The sequence below is a fragment of the Exophiala xenobiotica genome (genome assembly GCF_000835505.1).
Source record: "Exophiala xenobiotica strain CBS 118157 unplaced genomic scaffold supercont1.5, whole genome shotgun sequence".
NCBI lineage: Eukaryota > Fungi > Ascomycota > Eurotiomycetes > Chaetothyriales > Herpotrichiellaceae > Exophiala > Exophiala xenobiotica.
This window is the reverse complement of record NW_013562490.1, coordinates 1,989,407-2,009,796: the sequence shown is the minus strand read 5'-3', so window position 1 is coordinate 2,009,796 and position 20,390 is coordinate 1,989,407. Positions and strand designations below refer to the sequence as shown.

General features: G+C 52.7%; 8 protein-coding genes across 9 annotated transcripts; 4 read left to right on the top strand and 4 right to left on the bottom strand.

Annotated features, from left to right (window-relative positions):
• Positions 1 to 155: 155 nt before the first annotated feature.
• Positions 156 to 4,427, bottom strand: PV05_08506 (uncharacterized protein). The gene is made up of 2 exons (XM_013458024.1): positions 4,139 to 4,427; positions 156 to 3,779 (listed from the first exon to the last, which is right to left on the bottom strand). The coding sequence occupies exons 1-2, from the start codon at positions 4,324 to 4,326 to the stop codon at positions 1,667 to 1,669; spliced, it is 2,301 nt and encodes a 766-aa protein (XP_013313478.1). The 5' UTR covers positions 4,327 to 4,427; the 3' UTR covers positions 156 to 1,666.
• On the top strand, positions 640 to 1,635 carry PV05_08507 (uncharacterized protein; the record flags this gene model as incomplete). Its single annotated transcript, XM_013458025.1, has 1 exon — positions 640 to 1,635. One exon carries the CDS (start codon positions 640 to 642, stop codon positions 1,633 to 1,635), a length of 996 nt encoding a protein of 331 aa, XP_013313479.1.
• Positions 4,428 to 5,363: 936 nt separating the features above from the next.
• Positions 5,364 to 7,836, top strand: PV05_08505 (uncharacterized protein). Its single transcript, XM_013458023.1, has 4 exons — positions 5,364 to 5,714; positions 5,769 to 6,135; positions 6,189 to 6,652; positions 6,709 to 7,836. The coding sequence occupies exons 1-4, from the start codon at positions 5,480 to 5,482 to the stop codon at positions 7,533 to 7,535; spliced, it is 1,893 nt and encodes a 630-aa protein (XP_013313477.1). The 5' UTR covers positions 5,364 to 5,479; the 3' UTR covers positions 7,536 to 7,836.
• A 750-nt stretch (positions 7,837 to 8,586) lies between these two features.
• Positions 8,587 to 9,159, top strand: PV05_08504 (uncharacterized protein; the record flags this gene model as incomplete). Its single annotated transcript, XM_013458022.1, has 1 exon — positions 8,587 to 9,159. One exon carries the CDS (start codon positions 8,587 to 8,589, stop codon positions 9,157 to 9,159), a length of 573 nt encoding a protein of 190 aa, XP_013313476.1.
• A 312-nt stretch (positions 9,160 to 9,471) lies between these two features.
• PV05_08503 lies at positions 9,472 to 14,362 on the bottom strand. 2 transcript variants are annotated; one of them, XM_013458021.1, is made up of 9 exons: positions 13,822 to 14,362; positions 11,881 to 13,755; positions 11,666 to 11,827; positions 11,435 to 11,605; positions 11,103 to 11,357; positions 10,913 to 11,046; positions 10,686 to 10,838; positions 10,212 to 10,569; positions 9,472 to 10,079 (listed from the first exon to the last, which is right to left on the bottom strand). In XM_013458021.1, exons 1-9 carry the CDS (start codon positions 13,904 to 13,906, stop codon positions 9,955 to 9,957), a joined length of 3,318 nt encoding a protein of 1,105 aa, XP_013313475.1. In that variant the 5' UTR covers positions 13,907 to 14,362; the 3' UTR covers positions 9,472 to 9,954. The 2 variants fall into 2 exon arrangements, with proteins under 2 accessions (XP_013313475.1, XP_013313474.1); XM_013458020.1 differs by having other exon boundaries at positions 10,212 to 10,838.
• A 242-nt stretch (positions 14,363 to 14,604) lies between these two features.
• On the bottom strand, positions 14,605 to 15,698 carry PV05_08502 (uncharacterized protein). The gene has a single exon (XM_013458019.1). The coding sequence runs from the start codon at positions 15,505 to 15,507 to the stop codon at positions 14,893 to 14,895; it is 615 nt and encodes a 204-aa protein (XP_013313473.1). The 5' UTR covers positions 15,508 to 15,698; the 3' UTR covers positions 14,605 to 14,892.
• A 345-nt stretch (positions 15,699 to 16,043) lies between these two features.
• On the bottom strand, positions 16,044 to 18,906 carry PV05_08500 (uncharacterized protein). The gene has a single exon (XM_013458017.1). It carries the CDS (start codon positions 18,785 to 18,787, stop codon positions 17,318 to 17,320), a length of 1,470 nt encoding a protein of 489 aa, XP_013313471.1. The 5' UTR covers positions 18,788 to 18,906; the 3' UTR covers positions 16,044 to 17,317.
• Positions 16,219 to 17,270, top strand: PV05_08501 (uncharacterized protein; the record flags this gene model as incomplete). The annotated part of the gene is made up of 3 exons (XM_013458018.1): positions 16,219 to 16,544; positions 16,600 to 17,067; positions 17,114 to 17,270. The coding sequence occupies 3 exons, from the start codon at positions 16,219 to 16,221 to the stop codon at positions 17,268 to 17,270; spliced, it is 951 nt and encodes a 316-aa protein (XP_013313472.1).
• Positions 18,907 to 20,390: the final 1,484 nt, after the last annotated feature.

Sequence of the window (20,390 nt, the reverse complement as noted above, 5' to 3'; positions counted from 1 at the left end):
ACCGCGCGCTGGGACGGCCTAGAAATGCCTGAATCAAAGTACTTATTTATATACAAAGATGCCACATCCAAGTCCCTGTCGCGCAGCTATGATGACGAGCATCGGAGTGTTCACCGGCATGTGAGATGCAATAGGCCGGTTCATCGCAAGAAAAAACCAGTCTTCGACGTCAAAAAACTCAGATTGATCGCAAAGCACCAAACAAAGCGCAGCCAGACTTCACTGCCCAGTCCGACTGCTCTACAGACCAAAGACAACGAAAGTTCGCATTTGCAGTGCCACGACACTACTAGTACCCGGTCCAGGCAAGTATCTCACGGCCAGGACACGACCGAGCTCCGCCTTTCTTTTGGATGCGATGAGTCTCCGACCAACTCAAGCGAGGACTCGCTGCGACACAAAGTGGTCGTTACGCCAATCTGGTCGATGATCAGGCGCAATGCAACAGATCCATTCAACACCAGCTGCATCGCCATTGACGACAAGGTTCATCAATTGCTTCAGTATGCCCTCAACGTTTCACACCCACGCAACTGGCACGCCGAGGCACGCGCCTATCAAGGACAGTATAGATTCCGACGGTTTGCAACTGACCGCATTGCCAATTGTCTTTCAAACGAATCGAGCATGTTTGCAATGATGGCTTCCAGTGCAAGTCAAATGCACTACTTTGAAGGCATTGCGCCGCCGACGGACACAGCGGTGCTGATATGTAAAGCAATCCGATCGACGAGGCACCGGCTTCAAGCGTGCAACGCGGTCGACGTCAACCTTATCTACGATATCCACACACTCGCCAATACGGACTTCTTTCGCTTTGACGTGCAGGCCGCAAGGATGCATGTAAGGGCCGTTGCGCAATTGGTCGGTCAGATTGGAGGCTTGAAGTCACTCGACCCTGCCTGGCGCGAATGGTTCATCCTCGGAGACGAGTTCATAGCAGCCGAACTGCTTTACAAGCCTTTCTTTCAGCCCGACGACTACGATCCTGGGTCCTTGCGCGATAGTGGGCTGGCCTTTGGCGAATGCGATCGATTTGACCACAAAGCGCTTATGGAGACCATAGATGCTTTCATGACTAGTCCGCAACTGAAAAGCATCATGGTTGATCTCGTCGAGTTCAACCAAGAGATGAAGTTGCAATTGAGGGTCGGCCATGGCATGGAGCCACAGGTCGCTCACGAGCGCGTGCGATGGCGGCATCTGCGGGCCGCTGCGTTACGAAGCCGTCTACTGCATTATGCGGCAGTGACTTGGACCGAGGAGGTCTCGCGGCTTGCGCTTTTGACTTGGACGTACATGGTCACCTCTGTGGTGGGCCGCAGGAGAACAATGAAGGTCTTGTCTGCCCGGCTGCAGGCTACGTTGAAGAGGAGCTCCGGTAACGCATGGAAGAGTGATCCTGTCCTGGTTTGGGCATTGTTGGTCGGTGCATGTGCTTCAGAGGGAAATCGAGGTCGCAGAAAGTGGTATTGGAATGTAGCAGCTGCTGTCTACAGCTTGGTCTCAGCCGGAGACAAGCTGAGCAGTGACACTGTCTTTGGCTTGCTTGATCAATTCTTGTATGTTGCGGAGGTGCAGGAATCTATGGTGGACCAACTATTAGGAGAAGTATCTCTCCCGAGCACACCCTAGAAAATCATTGGACTGATGAATGGCTTGCTCCTCAACCAGCTTCGTTGTGTAAAAGGGCGCCCAAAATAGCAGCGAACCGCCGTGCTATTTCCCAATGACCTATCCGCCTCAGGAGATCTGTGAGTCCACACAAGGCTGCATTGATCTCTGCTGACGTGGGAAGTCCATGTTTATAGCCATTTGCCTGGAACAGCAGCAATGCAGGATTGACCCCGAGTAGCCTGAACTCTGGGAAATCGAGGCTTTCTGCGGCGACTGCCCTGTTGCCGTTATCTCTGACCCCGAATCGAGTGTAACAGAACCAGGCAATCCCAGCTCTAAACATCGCCCTCGGAACGTGGATGGCAGGTTCCGAACCAAGAGGCAAGTCTTCCAATTTCTTCTGAACGATGGAGCCATGTATGACGCAGCGCTTAGCATCGTTCGAGTTGGCCCAGTCTGTGACCGCCAGTCGATCCTCGCTTGAAAGTTGTGAACCATCGCGGCCGATCGCCCTTTCCAGCAGGTCGAAGTCGGCACAGATCGTCATGTAAGCCAGGTGCCAAAGAATGGTCATGTCCATACGATCAGGCTCCCACGAAGCTGTTCCCTGAAGAAAACGGGTGTAGAATGTGTTCAGGAGGTCCGACAGCTCTTCCATCGTTGATGGAGATAAACGAGCATCGATTCTGTTCTCCACGATGTTCACGCCGATTCCCTCCAGGACTGTGTATGCTGTGAAGTAGCTATTCCTTGGCGTCGACAAAATGTCAAAGTCGATGTGCGCGTCAACAGATGCGGGCGTTGAGTAGTCGGTCTCGAAATTGCTCGGATCATTGAGGTATGACTGACGCCATTCTTCAGGTTTAGAAGCCATAAACATCTGATTCGAGGCGGCCACCGGAAGTTGTCTCGAATTGTGACGCAGAAAGGGTTCATGGTGAAAGATGCTTGCGAGCTCGGCGTCGTGGATATGTACTGCCAATGCTATCCGGATGAGTTCTTCGTTCTTTGCCCATTCTTTCCATTGCTTGTCCAATTCAGCGGGAGGAAGATTGAGATCGAGTCCTCTCAATTTCCTTGTCTTGAAGGTCGATAGACGCCGCGCCCAGGAAATGAGAGTACCATTAAAAGTGTCCACAATTGATAGATGCTTAGGCTCCCCTGAGAGCAGGCCGAAAGTCTGTCCGATTATCGCCGTTTGGATGAGAGAGATCTTCTCGTCTGTTCCTCGAGCAATGAGACGGTCCCAGTTGGCCAGCACAGCCTTGTGCAACCGTTCAAAAATCTGGACTCCTTGACGGATGGCGTGTGCAGAGCCAGTAAACAAACTGCCAACGGAGCAGATGGACAAAAGAACCATGGAATTGGCCTTCGATGGACGAAATGTTGGTGCGTGCACCACTGGAAAGACAGGGTGGAACCGCGCGAAATATGATCTGACGCAGAGATTGAGGAAGTCCGAGGAGGGCAGAGTCTGCTCATGGACTGAGCGAATCTGTAGGCTTTGGTGTAAGGTCTGGCGATACGAGTCGTCGACTTCAACTTGCGATGCAGGAGGTGTTGCAGCCCCTGAAGGCGGAATTTCGTCCTGCCCATCGTCGTTTGGAGTGAACCAAAGACGTTTCATGTTGTCGACCGGCTTGTAGGCTGACGAACTGTACATGGCAAAAGGACTCTCGGGCCAGCCAGGCCTGAGCTCAGCCATACTCGTGGCCAGTGGCGTGTCAAGGATTCCGGTATGGAAATCAAGATCTGTCGGAACCACCCAAGAGGGAAACTGGGCTTCGAAATCGAGTGCGTCTAATGAAGGGTCAAAGTTGTTCGCCAACGGGTTGGAACTGAAAGATTCGGGATAGGCCACCACTGAAACAGTCTCATGATGCCCGATATCAGCGTTTTGGTACTCTGCGCCGCTATCGAATTCTAGTCTGGCAATATCCATGGTGGCACCCTCGGTCGCATTCGCGACGAGATCTTGCGCCTGGGGGATCACAGGCGGCGGCCCCGTGAAGGGAAGATCGGTAACGGGGATAGGTGGTTGAGACGTTGACAGACCGGACTCCGGGTCGATCGAAATGCTGGTACGTTGTTGCTGTTGCTTGTCATTAATAACATTCGGAGGGTCCTCGGAATGATCCTTTAGATGCCGCAATAAAGTGTCGCTAAGGTCTCATCAGCATGGTGTCGCCCTTTAATCCCAATTCCCGGAGAAGTGGCATACTATAACCTCATGTGTAAATCGTGTAATTTGGCGCCGGGAATGCCATTCGACGAGAAACTGCAGCGAGGACAATTTACACGGCAGGAATGAATTCTGTTGAGTGCAAGGTCCAACTGCTGCTTCGACGATTCAGCTCTGCCACACAAATTGTCCGTGATCTCGCCTTGTACAGGAAGCCGCCCTATCCTATAAACTGTCCTCGCTGCTTTCTGTCGTCGAACGGCATTCCCAGCGCAAGATTACACCATCTACCCATGAGGCCGTAGTACCTCTATCACACGAGACAGAGAACTGACTTACTGGCGACCATATTTCCTCCCACACTGAGCACACTTGAAGGGCTTTTCCTTTGTATGAGACCTGATGTGCCTTTCTAAATGATCGGTTTTGGCAAAGGTGCGACCGCAAGTCATGCATTGGCGAATCTTGCTCGCTCGTCGACTCTTGGGGGCAACATTGGCGCTGGTTACTACTGAGAGATCAGGCATTACCTGAATGCCGCCCGACCTGCTATCACACCAGGTGGGATTCGGTACAGCAGTCGACTGGATTTGTGTCGACGATATCAGACCACGATGAAGAAGGAGACGGAGTTGGAAAACATGGAGATTGTGGGGAAGAAGCGAACGACAAAATCTCATCAACTACAGGCAAGTACAAGCACGAACAAGCCTAGCCACTCCCAGCTTAGGGAGCAGTGCCCTTGAAACAGGACCACCATGACCACCATGACCACCTGGACCAGAAAGCCAAGAAGTCACCCCGCAGCCTACAGTACTCAGGCATTATTGTAGCTATAGCAGGGCAATGAACCGCCGATATCTACGGAGTACCTTATCCCACTACTCCGTACGGCGCGCGTCTGGTTCACCCTTGGCGTCTCGACTGAACTGAACATTGTGCTTTACCTTGCAATTAAACCCACTCCCTTCGCAGTCATTGACTACTAACCTGGACTTCAACAATTTTATGGCATTTATTGCGTTGTTGTCAACCTATTCGCTGTTCTTGGGTCTACATCAACCATACTGCGACGCTCTGCAGGCTCTTTTCACGACCTTTTAGCCGCAGCGATGCTTCTCGACCAGTCTAGGCAAGGGTCGATTCGAGCACACAGCAGAATCCGGCTCGGTCGATAGCGTCGACAAAACCACATCAGTGACCTCGGGGCCAGGCCCAGGTCTTGGATAGCGAGGATGGCAGCCGAGGTCATCTCAAGCTGCGGTCATTGAATGCCACAGAGGTCATCGTTGAAAACGTCCCACAATTGGCGTTCCTCCACGGTCCTTCCTGGAGGCAGTCGAATCACGAGCCTCCCCAGACTCTGGGCCTTTCTTCACTTTTTCCCCCACAAGTTTCATATGTCCCACAAAAGTGTCTCACAACTTTCACCCCCAAAAGTGAGTCCGTTCAGCCTTTCGGAAACCTTCAAATTGCGGGATTGGTGATGGCCTGAGGGCCCGTCAACTCCATAGCGGCCTTCCCTGAGACTATCCGTAGGTTGGTCTGTAAAATATAGAGGTGCGGAGCATACTGGACTGCTGGTTGCTTTTTGTTTTCACAAAGTCCAGCATATAACTGCAACCAGTTCTCCTCCTCCCGGCCAATCATTGCTCTAGTCTGTTCTGACCATCTTTCGGCATGTCTTCGACAGATGCGTCTCCTATCGAGGAGACTGGCGTCATCATCTGCGGTGGAGGCCCAACGGGCACTGTGCTTTCAGTGCTTCTCGGTCTCATGAACATTCCGAATATTGTCCTAGAGCGGGAGAAGGAAATCACAACCGACCCGAGAGGCATTGCGCTCGATGAAGATGGTATTCGCATATTACAATCCATCGGGATATACGATCGGATATATTCCGAGATCGGCACATGTAGGTTCTCGCGTTGCTTCCAAAGGCAGTGATCGATGGCGGCTGACCGGAAAGGCATGGAGAAATTCAACTTTGTCACGGGTTCTGGAACGGATCCGAGAAAGAAGCCATTACTATCGATGCAGTATAGGACGACAGAAGGCGGGACGGGCCATGTCGGCTTCATCTGCCACAAACAGCCGGCCATGGAGAAGGCCATCAGAGACCAGATTGAGAAGACGCCAGCCTCCGAGATAAGGACAGAGTCTACAGTCACAGGTGTTAGTGAGGACCAAGACTATGCACACGTCGACTACATCGATGCAAACGGAACAAATCATCGTATCAAAGCCCGGTTCCTGGTCGGGGCTGACGGAAAGACTGGCTACGTCCGGAAAATGTACCTCGAACCGAAAGGAATTGTTATGGCCAAGTCTGAGATGTAAGCCAGGATCGTTTGCCTGTCGCCTAATGTGTGTTCTGACGAAAAGCTAGGACAAGTTACGAGGAGACGTGGGTTGCCTTGAACTGGCAGATCACGCTGCCGGACGAGAAGTCACACCCAGACTTTCCGCTCTGGCAACTCGGCTACACTCCAACGGAGGTGTACGACCTATTCTTCCCCAAAGACTTCCGCTTTTTGTGTAACTCAAAGCGACCGTCAGTTTGCGGACGGTTCGGCCTGCCCGCAGATCGGTTATGGCGATTCGAATTTGTAGTTCAGAAGGGCGAAGACGGCAACCGAATGGCCAGTCCTGAGGAAACACGCAAAATCATCTATCCGTACATCACGCACCCTGGGAGTCGCTATGGTCTTGCACAGCCTGTGAGATATCCCGAGGACTGCATCAAGACTTTACGGTCGCGTCCTTTTTCCTTTGTCGCTAGAAGTTGCAACAAGTGGGCCCTGGGCAGAGTCATCTTAGCAGGTGATGCTGCCCACGTCTTCCCTCCGTTCGGTAAGTCACGAGCATCACTCACGACAAAATCTCCATTGGCTGATGACCTACCTCAGGCGGGCAGGGCATTGCCTCGGGCTTTCGAGACGCCTCAGCCTTGGCATGGAGACTTGCTCTCCTGCATCGCAACCCGGGGGCGGACCACGAGAAGATCCTCGCTGCCTGGTATACGGAACGCAAGCAACAACTCGACAGATCGCTCGCCGCCACTGTCCGGAATGGCGAATATGTCACCGAGTCCGATCCGTTCAAGGTCTTCGTCCGGGAATGGTACATGTGGGCAATTCAGTTGGTTCCGAGCTACCGAAAAGAGATCGAACTCGGAGCTCGAGCAGCGGGCATGACGAAATATCAACACAAGGACGGTCTACCCTTCATTCCGCAGATGGAGGGCGGCCGCCTTCTTCCACAAGTCTATGCGTACAACTTCAAGACTCGGAAAATCTGCTTCACAGACGACCTGATTTTTGCACCAGAGAAGGTGGGATTATTTCAACTTCTCATACTCCCGGAGAACGTCGAAGATGTCGATAAGCTCATGAAGGATATCGACGAGGTTGACCGTATTTCGAACAACTTGATTCAATCCAATGAAGCCACAATTCTCATCCAGTCGACCGAACCCACTACAGAAGCAGCAGCTCTGGCCCGGCAAGACCTGGCACGCCTTGCCACTGGACAAGAATTCGCTGCCGATCCAGTGTTGTGCAATAATCGTCCCGAACCCATCGGCTATGATGAACGACGGCTCCAGAGGGAAGTCAAGGGCAAGAAATATGTGATACTCAGACAGGATCGCTTTGTCTTTGCAGCATGCAATACGACTGCCGAGTTGAGGCAGGCCGCAAGCCAACTCGGCAGCATCCTATCTCTGGCTGGATGAATAGCCAACTACCGGCTAGTGAGGCCATGCGTTGTCCTGCTGGGTCCTTGTGTCTCACGCTTTGAGTGTATGAGTGAACCCCGGTACCGCCGCGGCCCATCTTGATTCGAGTATTGTCCTGGAAAGCATAGCATGGAACCTGTCGTACCAATCTCTGGTGGTAGTTGTGGGACGTTTGCGATCTGGTAGGATTAGAGTCTGCTGAGGCTTTATCGGATAATGAATCAAGATGCACGTCACTAACTTACTGCATTTGGCACACAAGGAGCCGAGACTTAAGACTTACCTATCTATCGTGCATTCTTCTGCGTGTAGAGGAATGAAAGATACCATCACATCACCAACAAAACGACCACTCTAACCAGTCAACCGCGCCCCCTTATCTCCCGTTCCATGGTGTAAAAGAGCGGTGGCCCATTCCCGGTAGTGCCAAATGTCCACTGTCAGATTCCAGCCTTCCCGTACCCTCCGGCTGACGACAAGTACGACCGTAAGGCATGCCGGATCCGGAAACTGTTCCCCCCCAGCATGTCACCCAATTAAAGTACGACGAACCAGCTCAGCCTCTTATCAAAAAAAAAATCCTTTCTACTACTAGTTACGTACGGGGTGGCTTGCCCGTTCCTTCCCGTTGGGTTCCATTCGAGCAGACACAAATGCAAACAACGATGCGCCATTTATTCACGCTGAACCTATCACGCTCCGACCTGGCTGGGTCAATGTGTGACGGGTCAGGTCATACCTTGTACAACGGCCAATGTTCGTATGCGGCTGTTTTTTTCAGCCCAAGCCAGCCTTGGGGGCGTCGTCCCGTTCACCGTTCATCGTGCACGACCCCTTCGTATTTTTGACCTTGTCCGCCCGACGCCAATGTTCGTGTTCGACGTCCCAGCTGAAGTTTTTGTGGCTACTAGTAGTACTCAACAAAAAAAGCTACCTTACTTCCACTGCAGTTTCACCATCTCATAAACAAAAAACATCTCTCCCAAATGTCTTTAGAATACTAGTAGTCTGCCTCGATCGAACGTGACTTTTGCCGCGGCTTCACAAAATGTCGTTACTCGCTCTCCCTCCCGAGATCCGCGTCCAGATATGGTCGTACATCGTCCGGCCGACAGTCATCCATCCATGCACATGCGCCGATAAGGCGCTGCAGTGTCATCAAGCCAACCACAACCACAACCACAACCACGTCGAGGACGAGGACGAGAACTGCTGTCAGAGCACCGCCTTGCCCTACACCTACAACTACTGCGACAACCAATTGCTGCGCGTCAACCGCCTCATCTTCAACGAAGCCCAACCACTCTTCGACAAGACGGAGAAGGAAAGGATTTATGTGCTTTGCAACAACCTATGCTTAGGCAACTTTGCCAAGAGCCTCACCGAGGGTGAGTGGAAATCGGTCCGACATCTTCGAGTCGACTTGTTCGTCGGCTGGGGGAACGACTGTCGAGACGATTGGTTCCTGGGCCAAAGTCACAGGTGGGCCAAACGATATGTTGCTGGAGCACTCAGCAAGTACGAAGACCAGGGGAGGCAAATAGTCGTCGTGCCGGCCGAAGAAGTCAAGGAGGACTTCAACGGCAGGAGGACGCTGACGGTTGATATTCATTTCTCATGAGCGCCTGGAGGGCAAGCAAGCAATTACTGTAATAGATCCGGCATCACAAGGGGGCTGTCACGGGCATCTATGGAGCCAGACTGAAAAAGCACCCTTCAATTTCCGTCCATTCGGAAACTCTGCATGAAGATGTCGCACTTGACGTTTTGGATCTCAACGGCGACGCCACGCACCAAGAAACTCTTCGGCGGGCTTGAAGGGAAAGCCGATGGACAAGAAATGAACGGTGTGAAGGAGAACAAGCGACAAAAGGCCTGGGTGAAACCTAGTGGCATGGACCGATAAGGACGCGCCCGGGGACACGTGAGGAGCTTATCGGCACGTGTTGCGGCTGACATAAGATGCTATCTCCAATGCAAGGCACCAGGAGACAGCCTCGACTGCCAAACACCCTCTCAGCTCAACCCGACATTGTTGATCCTCTTACTCCGAACCACTCCACACGAAGACAACATCGTGCTGACTTCGACTCCGTACCTCGCGAGTCTTGCTCTCAGACAACCTGGTCCCGTCAAGAGGAAGCAAGTCAATCACATATGCAATCGTTCTTTATGTACGGATACCCCATACTCAAAGGTCTAGAAACTCCTCACCAAATACGATATTGAGACCACTGCAAAGCATTCTAGCTGAGCACATTCCTGACGTCCCTTCTCGCATAACCAAATCGAGCCCCGCGTCACCTTGACAGCAAGGCTGGGCCCAGGTCCTACAGACAGGCAGATAAGAATTATCTCCCACCATCCCCCTCACGTCCAGGCACTCGAACCGTAGATCTGCGCGATAGTGCCGCAATCAAACGTGGAACTGCGCTTTGTATCTCGTCTCCAACGCCGCCTTGAGCGCATCACAAGTGCTCTTGGCATCGCCGAACAACATTCTCGTGCCCGGCATGTAGAACATCGGATTCGGTACGTCGGCTATTATCATTCTCCGTCAGCATGTCCCTCCCCGTTACGTTTCGTCCGCGCCTCCTTGAGACGCAGACCACTCGCCACGCGCTTCACACCTGGCTCGACGGCAACGGCAACTGCTCGGATCTTGTGACTTACCATAACCACTACTCATACCCCTCTTCATCACAACGACGCCTTTACTCTTCCACGCATGCAGCACGGGCATGCCCGCGATCGGACTACCGGGCTCCAACGCGATGGGATTCACCGTATCATTGGCGCCAATGACCAGCGTCAAATCCGTCTCGGGGAAATCGTCGTTGATCTCGTCCATCTCGAGCACGATATCGTACGGCACGCTCGCCTCCGCCAACAGGACATTGCACTGTCCCGGCATCCGGCCGGCGACAGGATGAATCGCGAAGCGCACGTTAACTCCCTTGCTGCGTAAGAGAGCGGTGATCTCGGCGATGGCGTATTGTGCCTTGGCCACGGCCATGCCGTAGCCGACGACCTGCCAAGCACATTTACGTTAGCGCGAGGCCGAGTCTAACACGGCGGCGCTCATAGTACATGCGCAAGACGAGATCCGGACGATAGGTACAGGTGGGGGAGGGCAAGTAGACGTACGATGATAACACTCTCTGCATTCGCCATAGCCTCGACCGTCTCTTCAACCGTCGTCTTCGTGATCTGTCCCTTGATCTCCTGACCAGGTGTCTGCGCGACGGGCGCGATGCCACCGAACAGAACGTTCGTCAGGGATCGGTTCATTGCAACGCACTATACACGCCTCGACGTTAGTATTGTCTCATCTTTGACCAGGCGCAATTATGAAAGTAAATGGAGGAACAAACCATGACATAAGACAAGATCGAACCGCTCACACCGATCAACGATCCTACAGTCAGCAATAACGGATTATCCAGCATGAACCCCTCCGCGACCAGGGCAAAGCCGGAATACGCATTGAGAACGGTGATGACGACGGCTATACAGTGGTTAGCCCGACTTGCACGCTCATTCCGGTGGTCCAGGGAGCCATACGCATATCGGCACCGCCAATTGCCGCCGTGGTCGTGAATCCCTTGGCAAAACTGAGCACGGTGTTCGCGGATAAACAGACTGCTGCAACGGCAGGCGCGCCTGGTGCCATGGTCAAGAACGCGCCCATGGTGCCGGCATTGGCGGCGAGAAGGCTCGAGTTAATCAAGTGTCTGCCAGGCAGGATCGTTGGACGGGAGGACATTCTGCCTGCGAGTTTGAGGAACGCGACGATCGAGCCAGTGAACGTGATGCCACCTATACAGGACGCCTCGTCAGTCTTGAATATGATAGCATTTGCGAGCGGCCGCTCGGGTGGTAACTCAAACACGTACCGATAAGAACACCGAGATAGGCGGTGACCATATGCAAAGTCGAGACGTCAGAGACATGAGCGAGGACGGATCCTATACTCGTGAGAACGGCTGCGAGACCGACGACAGAGTGCAACGCCGCGACAGTCTGAGGGAGTTCGGTGGGAGTGATTCGTCGGCCGATCAGAGCGCCTGGGCGGGGTTAGTCAACCCAAATCGACCGAGAGTTACCAGATGGCAGATGATACATACCAGCAAGGGCGCCAACAGCAGCGATTGCGCCAAATTGTGTCAACACTTCCGGCGAGAATCCAACCGCGGCCAGGGATGCTAGGATACCTGAGAGCACGCCCAGAATACCAAGGAGGTTTCCCGTTCGAGCGGTGGCTTGTGATGCAAGACCAGAGATCGAACCTGCAAAGCGTTTAGTCTTTCCCTTGGCTGCTCGAAGATGCACAAGGACCTACCAATACAAAGCAGACTGCTTACAAGATAGCCGGCTTGGACCAATCCAGCCATTCCGGTACTTGCAGCTGCAATGAACCCGCCACCGAACACCACACCGGGGATTGCATATAGCCATGGGTACTCTGGCGGATCAGTCGGTCGCTTGAACATGTCGAGCATTCTCTTGGTGATCACGAAACCGCCAGAGACATTGACGAACGCCAGTAGTACTGATAATGCGCCGAGGACCTGAGGCACTGTCTCGGGCAGATACCCGCCACCCATGATAAAAAACCCACCAACACCGACAATACCGGAGATGGCATTGGTAACGCTCATAAGAGGCGAGTGCAAGGCTGGAATGACACCCCAGACAGAACGGTACCCGATCAAGCCAGCCAGACCGGCCGTGAACATACTGCCCATGAAGAGCGGACTGGTCAGTTTCCCCAGGGCAAGTGCAGCACTCATTCCTCCGGTCACAGTAGCAACTTCTCTCGTCCGTTTCTGCCACGGCGTCAGTTCGACCGGCTTGGTATCGACCTCATGAGGTTGCTGTGTTGGGGCCGGCGGCGGAGCAGGTCGAGGCGCAGGCGGTATGACTTGACCATTGTGTGTTACGATAGCACCACGAGTGACTTCATCTTCCATGTCGATACCAAACGCATTGTCCTTGGGTGCCAGCGAGAGAAGGAACTTCGTAATGTTGTTCGAGTACAGACTGGACGACTGCGTGGGAAGCCGTGAAGGGAAATCAGTATAGCCGATGACTGTGACATGGTTATGGACGATCAACTTTCCTGGCTGTGTCACTTCACAGTTGCCTCCACCTTCCGAAGCAAGATCGACAATCACCGAGCCAGGTCTCATGGCGCTGACCATTTTCTCGGTGATGAGTTTCGGAGAGGGCTTGCCGGGAATTTGGGCCGTTGTGACCACAATGTCGACCTCCTTGCATTGGTCCATGAACAGCTTCATTTCCGCCTCGATGAACTCCTTGGACATCTCTTTGCTGTACCCGCCCGCGGCAGCGCCTTCCTCGTGAATGTTGACTTCGAGAAAATCAGCACCCAGTGACTGAACCTGTTCGCGGGCCGCAGAACGAGTGTCGAACCCGCGGACAATAGCACCCAGCCGGCGAGCAGTGGTGATAGCACTGAGACCTGCAACACCAGCCCCAATAACAAGAACTTTGGAAGGCGGGATCTTGCCGGCCGCAGTCACTTGGCCGGTCAAGAAACGGCCGAAATGGTTGGCTGCTTCCAGCACAGCCTTGTATCCGGCAATATTGGCCATCGAGCTCAGAGCATCGAATGCTTGAGCCCGAGAGATTCGTGGGATCATGTCCATCGCGAATGCAGTAACATGTCGTTCAGCAAGAGCATTGACCAGTTCCTTGTTTTGAGCCGGCTGGATGAATGAGATCAATGCTGCTCCTTCACGGATGTTCGAGATCTCATTTTCCAAATCTGGTGCGCGAATCTTGAGGAGAATGTTACTTTCAGACCAGACAGTTTGGCGATCCACCACCGTGGCGCCCATATCCTCGTACAGCTCATCTGGATATTCAGATTCAACGCCAGCGCCACGCTCCACGAGAATACGAGAAAACCCTTTCTTCAGGAGCAGTGGGACGTTTTGAGGCGCGACAGCCACGCGACGTTCTCCGGGATGAGTCTCTGCTGGGACACCGAGGGTGAGCTGCGAGTAAGGTACTGGCTCAGCTCGAAGTTCTGACTTGGGCCTCGACCATATTGTGCCGGATTTCGGTGGACTTAGTATCAGGCATTTGTGCTGGATTGTTGACGGAACGATGCCGCGTGATCGCGAATGCACATGTCTACTCACGCCCTGCCTTTCTCGCACGCAGCCGTAAATGGTGCTTGGCTTAAGTACTGCTCCATTGTTAGCATGACAGGTACTGTTGACGCCGCTGAGAGGCTGCTATCATTGTAAAGTACCGTGATCAAGACGCGTAAAGCAGCTCTTGGTAGATAGTTTAACCGATAGGTTCGAGGACCAGCTCGAGAAAAGAGCCTGAGCCATGCTGGGCGATTGGCGTATCACACCGACAAACGAGGGGCCGTAAACCTTGCAAGATCGGAACTTGAGCTGCAGATAACCGCGAGAACGTGCATGTCAAGATTGAACGCCTCCGAAGAACCCAAATCCTATCGCATGGCTCAAGCTGACGAGCTCAAACAGACACAAGACGATGAAGGTGACGCGAATTGAAAGGGAGGAAAGACAGGTAGACAACGTAGCAGACGTGCGGAACAAGCTTGATTCGTTGGCCGACCGAAGAAAGCAAACAGCAACCTCAGCAGGGCCCGGCAGCACTGGAGACGTGCGCATAACCCCGATGCGACTGCCGAGGGAGTCGATGTGCTCACATGGACAGTTGACCAGGCCACCAGGCTTAGGCACACGTTTCACACTAGACTCTGTGCAAGCAAGCCGCTGGCGCAAGGGTTGCACTGAGGATGCTCCGGCTAGTCGACACATAGGGGAGAACATGGTGCGATCACCACTGTCCATGGTAAATCTCTCAGCAACAACCCCTCCGTGGGGGTGGGGAAGGTAGAAGAGCCGGGAAGCGGCGGGGTCGGGAACTGTGGAGGAGGGGATATCGAGCACCCAAGGTACCTTAACAAGGCCGTGCAAGGCACAATGAGTCTCAAGACCCAGCAAAAGCGCGACATCCTGTGTGATGGAGGACCAGGGAAGTAAAAGAACAAACAGCCTTCTTATCGGGCTTATATATCTATTTGTGGTCCCGCGCGCGTCCATCCTGCATCTCGACGGATTCCAAGTAAACCCCCGACCCTGGTCTCAGCTGGTTCTGGTCCGGATGAGTATCACCGGGGATGAACTCAAGTAAGAACAAGCAGATGCAGATCTGGACATTGGGCCCGATATCTGGATGCTGGTCCCCTTTCCTTGACTGCTCGGTCGGAAAGGGCTCCGTCTGGTAGAACAGGCCTTTGGACGTTCGGAAATGTCCTTGACGCTGCCAAACGTGAGACTTCTCATCAGAAGGTCTCAAGTACAGCGTCCTCCTCGTCTTGGCTCTTTTCTTGATTCGCAGAGGGACGTTCATGGGCCATCTCAGCAATTGGCTCCAAGAAGCCTCGAAATGTTGTTCTGGCGATGGTCCACTCCTTATCAAGGTCGTCCCTCTTCTCGTCTGTCTCTTCGCTAGGAGATTTTGCGTCTAGATCCAAGGTCCACCTCAGACCGAACCCTAGGCTATTTCTCATCTCATAAACCGCCACCCCATGGTGCAGCAACATGACGTTCTTCCAGATTGCGTGCGCCAACATGTCTTCCAATATTTGGCTCGCAGTGTTTGTCTTATCTTCATTGCTGCCCGTCGGTAGGGTCCAAAAGGGATGGAGCCGACCATGCTCAGACGATGCACCACCACGTTCAAAGTGTTTGCAGAGCGCAACTGCGCCTGAGGACATGCGGGTCTTGGGTCTTGGAGGAGCATTGAATGTTTCGCGTAGTACGTTATTGGAGGGTGGAAGCAGGAAGAGTGTGCCCTTCGTTTTCACGAGCCCGGCGTCGCGATAGCGTCTCTCAGCTTCACTTGGGTGAGGGGACCATGGAAGGATCAGAGATGGGTACATGGCTGTGGTTAACATGCCTCATTGAACGAGTCTTTTCGAAAAGGTAGGGCAGAAAGGCACTGCGAGATTAGGAGACAGTATCGGGGCAATGACCACGTAGACGCCATCACTGCAAGTAAGGTGTCCCTGAGCTTCGATCAACCCGTGATTCAGTACATTATTTGGCTCTAGGTGGCAGTGTCAGAGAGAGTCGTCGTGACTTTGACCTCTTTTTTGAGTGAATCAAGAGCTGCAGGAGGACCATTGAGGACTCATAGAATAACAGTGTCGGTCCGGATTTACGATCTTGCGGGCCAGTGCGATTACCAGCAAGCCAGAAAGGCCAGCCCACCATTACATTCTTTAGTTCCGATTTCAACAAGAGCCTCATAGATTCTCATGAGGCCCTCCGCGAGGCCCTCCGCGAAGACATCCCAACGGTCATGTTGACTATTGTCATGAAGAACGCAAGCTAGTGTCGTTGTGACCGAGCTTGAAGCCAAAGTAAAACCAGTGGTGAATCGTACTTCCTCGCTGGACTGCCAACCGAGATCACAAATCAATTATTACTTCCCGAGGCTCTGCATGTTCACTATAGACTGCTGCAGAAAGCTAATACCGCTCCGCATTCGAGATTGACGGCTGGCATCAGTACTTTCTATAATATATCTGTGTGCCCCGACCTTCTTATGTACTGATCGGATCATCCCTCCCCAACCTTTGTATTGTAAATGTCAGGTATCCAGAATGCTGCCCGATCCAGTCGAAGTCCAGATCCCCAAGTCGTACTCGACTCTGCCCGTCAGGGACATCAAGATCTCCCACTATCCAGAACATGCCCCTGAAGCCACCGCCGTCATAGTCATTACGCTCAACCGTCCCAAACAAGGCAATGCCTTCACCATACAGATGATGTACGACCTCGAGCTAGCCTACCCCATGTTCGACCTGGATGAGCGAGTCAAATGCATCGTCATCACCGGCGCAGGGAGGACTTTCTGCGCAGGTGCTGATCTCGACATCGGTTTCCCAAGCGGCGGTGAGAGGGAGAAATTGGTCCATCACCGTGATCCGTCCGTGTCCATTCATTCCCAGAACCATCCATTTCGACTGACAGTATACATATAGTGGAGGGCGCTTGAACCTGTGCATTTACCGGTGCCGAAAACCAACCATCATGGCGATGAACGGGTCTGCAGTCGGTCTGGGCATGACCATGGGACTGTCTGCTGCCATACGCATTGCCCACACGTCGTCAAAGTATGGCTTCGTTTTCGCCCGACGCGGCATCACGATGGAATCGAACAGTTCTTTCTTCTTGCCCAAGCTGATTGGATATTCGAATGCTGTGTATCTTCTGACCACGGGCGACGTGTATCGTGGAGACTCCAAACACTTTGGAGGTTTGTTTCAGGAAATCGTAGAGGATCGAGAGGGTGTACTGAAGAGGGCACTGGAGCTGGCTACAAGCATTGCGGACAAAACGAGTATCTTGGCTGGGTTCTTGAACCGCGAGTTGATGTGGAGAGGCAAGCCGTCAGCTGAAGAGACCCATCTGCTCGACAGCGCTGTGCTGTACCACATGTTTGCCAACAAGTAGGTTGCCCTTCAAGGTCGAGAAATCCATCACTGACGGCCGTAGGGACTGTCAAGAGGGCGTGCAAAGTTTCCTGCAAAAGCGAGAGCCGAATTTCTCCGCCTCCCTCGAAAAAGACGGGCCTCCGTTCTATCCGTGGTACAGCGAGGTCGACACTGGGTCGAGACCGCGTATCGACACTTCAAGCAAGGCCAAGTTGTAAAACCAGGGCTTGTTTTCCTACCGTAACACAGCTGCAAGACCGCACTCTCACAATTTAGCCCTCGATTGTTGCTCGCTCCATCTCTTGACAGCCTCCTCTTCTCTACTCAAAGCATGCTCTTGCCTTCTCTTCATGCTGTCCAGGATATCATTGTCACTGAGCGTACTTATCTTGTCCATTTCCAGCTCTTGATGGTTGGGCGGATGAGAGAATGCTTTGGCCCAGGTGGCTTTGCTAGAGCTGGGTCCGCTACCTTGCGCGACATTGGAGCAGAATCTTGCCCATCGCTCAAAGCAATCTCTGGCCATGGGCGTGTTTACGAATATCATGGCAAAGCAATGTGGCATCCCTTCGTAGCCCGCGAATTCCACTACTCCACCGGCCTGATGCATTCTGCGTGCAAGAACGGTGATTTCATCTTCAAGTCCTTCATTGCCCAGGCACATGAAGGTAGGTGGCATTCCTTTCCAGAGTTCAGGAGATGCAGATAGTGGGGAGGTCAGAGGGTGCACCATCATTGAGGCATTGCAGAAAATCTCTGCTCGTGGGGGAGATGCTGGCCACAGGTCATCTGGAACTGGTTCTCCTTTGGATACGCCGACAGCACTGGGAGGATCCAGGTAGTCGAAGTGGGCGTTCTTATCGATGGATGGCATAGAACGTCCAATATCGACCCAAGGAGAATTGACGGCAACGCCACCTGGAAGCTCGAGTGCCACTTCAGCGCCATGAAAGTTAATGTGCGTGACACGCATTCTCTGAAAGGTCAAGAGCAGCAACATTAGCGCCATAGCGAGGTTTCCCCCAGCTGAATCCCCTGCGAAGACAATATTCCTGGCTGCTACAGGCTCATGGTACATCCCTGCAGGGGGCGATAACAGTGAGAGATAGGACACTAATGCGTCAAGCAGCTGTGCAGGGAATGGATATTGCGGTGCCAGACGATAACGAACCGAATAACAGCGCCCACCCGTCAGTTTCGCAAGCCGAGAAGCAGTCTCCCGGTGACTGGCTGGGTCCATGAGAAAATAGGCGCCCCCGTGAAAGTATAGTATAGTCGTAGACGAAGAGACGGTCTCCATCAGGCTCTTATAATGCTCCGACTCAGGTAAATCAGCTCTGGATTCTTTGGGAGGGACTCCAGCTTTGTAGCCATTCCATTCAGCCTCGACTGCCGCGAGCTCTGGGAGGATGTATGTTTCCAAGCCACTTCCCAGCTCTTTGATCGCTTTGTCCACAAGATCCCTTATAGCATCGTCACTTGGAGCGGGGATAGTCGCCTTGGACACCAGTATAGGACCTTTGACGCCAGGGTCTCGTGTCGAGATCTTCTGCAAGAACCGCATGGGCTTTCTGACTTGGAGCATGGATCGGAGGATAACAACGGCAACTTCGGTCTTTGCATCTTGCTTTGACGAGTTCTTAGACCACGACAGGGCATTGAGAAGAGCAGTCTTCAGGATCAAAGGTATGCGAGGCACGAGGAGTCGGATCAGAGCTTTTGGAGAGGGATCCATTGCGCCGAGGCAGGGAGGTGAATTGTTGAGAGGTCCTTGAGCAGCAATTTCACTAAAGTAAAGAAAGGAGCAAAGAAAGGACTGGATGGATTTAAAAGAAAGCGCAAAGAGAACGTTACCTGAGTCCTGGCATGTCCATTGTTGGCATATTTTGCAGAGGCACTGATCAGACGCACTTCGGGCATATGCAAGTCAGGGAGTGAGGTGGGTTCAAATGACACCATCATAGATTGCTTTCCAACTTCTCACCAATTCGTTTCATCTTGTGCTTCTTCATGCCTCGGCACACGGGATATGTCCCATCTACCACCTGTCGGTACCTGTGGAGTCCACAAAAGGACCGACATGTCAGCCTTGGTTGTCCAGACGCACACAATTTGGTCGGAATCGAAAGTTGTTGGCGAGGAAGATTCCAAAATTCAAAAGGGAAAAAAAGCAAAGTGAGGTACAAGTCTACAAGTATAAAACATGCCATGGTGGCGAGCCGGCATCTATTGATGAAAATGATCAGCTGTAATGGTCGAGGCTACGCGTCCTTCGGGCCTCTGTGGCACGACGAAGCAATCAGAATATCTGGTTCTGCAGATCCATGATCAGGACTTCGCTTCAGAGGCTCTCAACATCCCGGATCACCCTCACAAGCCGTTGGGTGCTGGATGCAATTGCTGACCCCGCAAGCGGCTAATGCCAGGTGAAGTCATGGGAACCTGGATTGATATCAGGGATTCAGTATCCGGATGATTGTCCCATCACGCCTCGTCTCTGCCTCATACGATTGCATGACGTTTCGCATGATATCAGTCAAGTTTCAATTACTGTGCGATAGGAGAAAGATTGCATATTCACAGAACAAGCCTTCCTGTCCTTGACTATTGCCTTCCACTGATACCGATACTCACTGTACAGTAACAAGAAAGCATCCCATCACATCAGCAACAATGTCGAGGTTGGTGTCATTGACCCGACTACCTACGTACCTCGCAACTAACTTCTACCAGCGGCAAATCAGGGAGCGACGAAAAAATCTCTGCCACCAAGATCGATCCTCTCGCTTCAGAAACCAAAGCCAGCCAACCACACGATCAATCTTCAAGAGGGGTTGTAGGCACGGATCGAAGCATTGACCAAACCCGCATTGATCCGCTGGGAGGTGCCGGTACGTATTTTAGGCCGACACCTACTGCTGCTTCAACCTCAGAAAGAGACAGAAAGAGACAACATCCCAGATCATGCCTGAAAACTTACTGCATCCTCTGCTGACCTACGGGAAACAGGTCAATACCAACACCCAGCTCCACACGCTGACAGTCAAGGTGTAGTTGGAAGAGACGAGACAATCCAGGGAGCCAAGATTGATCCATTGAGTGGAAAGGGTAATGCATCCACTAGCAAGTCAACTGGATTGGATGATGAACAGGTGGATGCCTCCAGAATCAACCCCATGGGTGAGGTCAGGGAAGAGCTGGGCTGAACGATACATGAACAATGCCTATGGTAATGAGAAAGCGAGATGCCTGAGGTTGTGAGAGGCGGCACCAACAGGCGTGAGGATGCTATACATCGCCAACGCACTCAGATAGCAACCTTGAAAGTACAATGCATG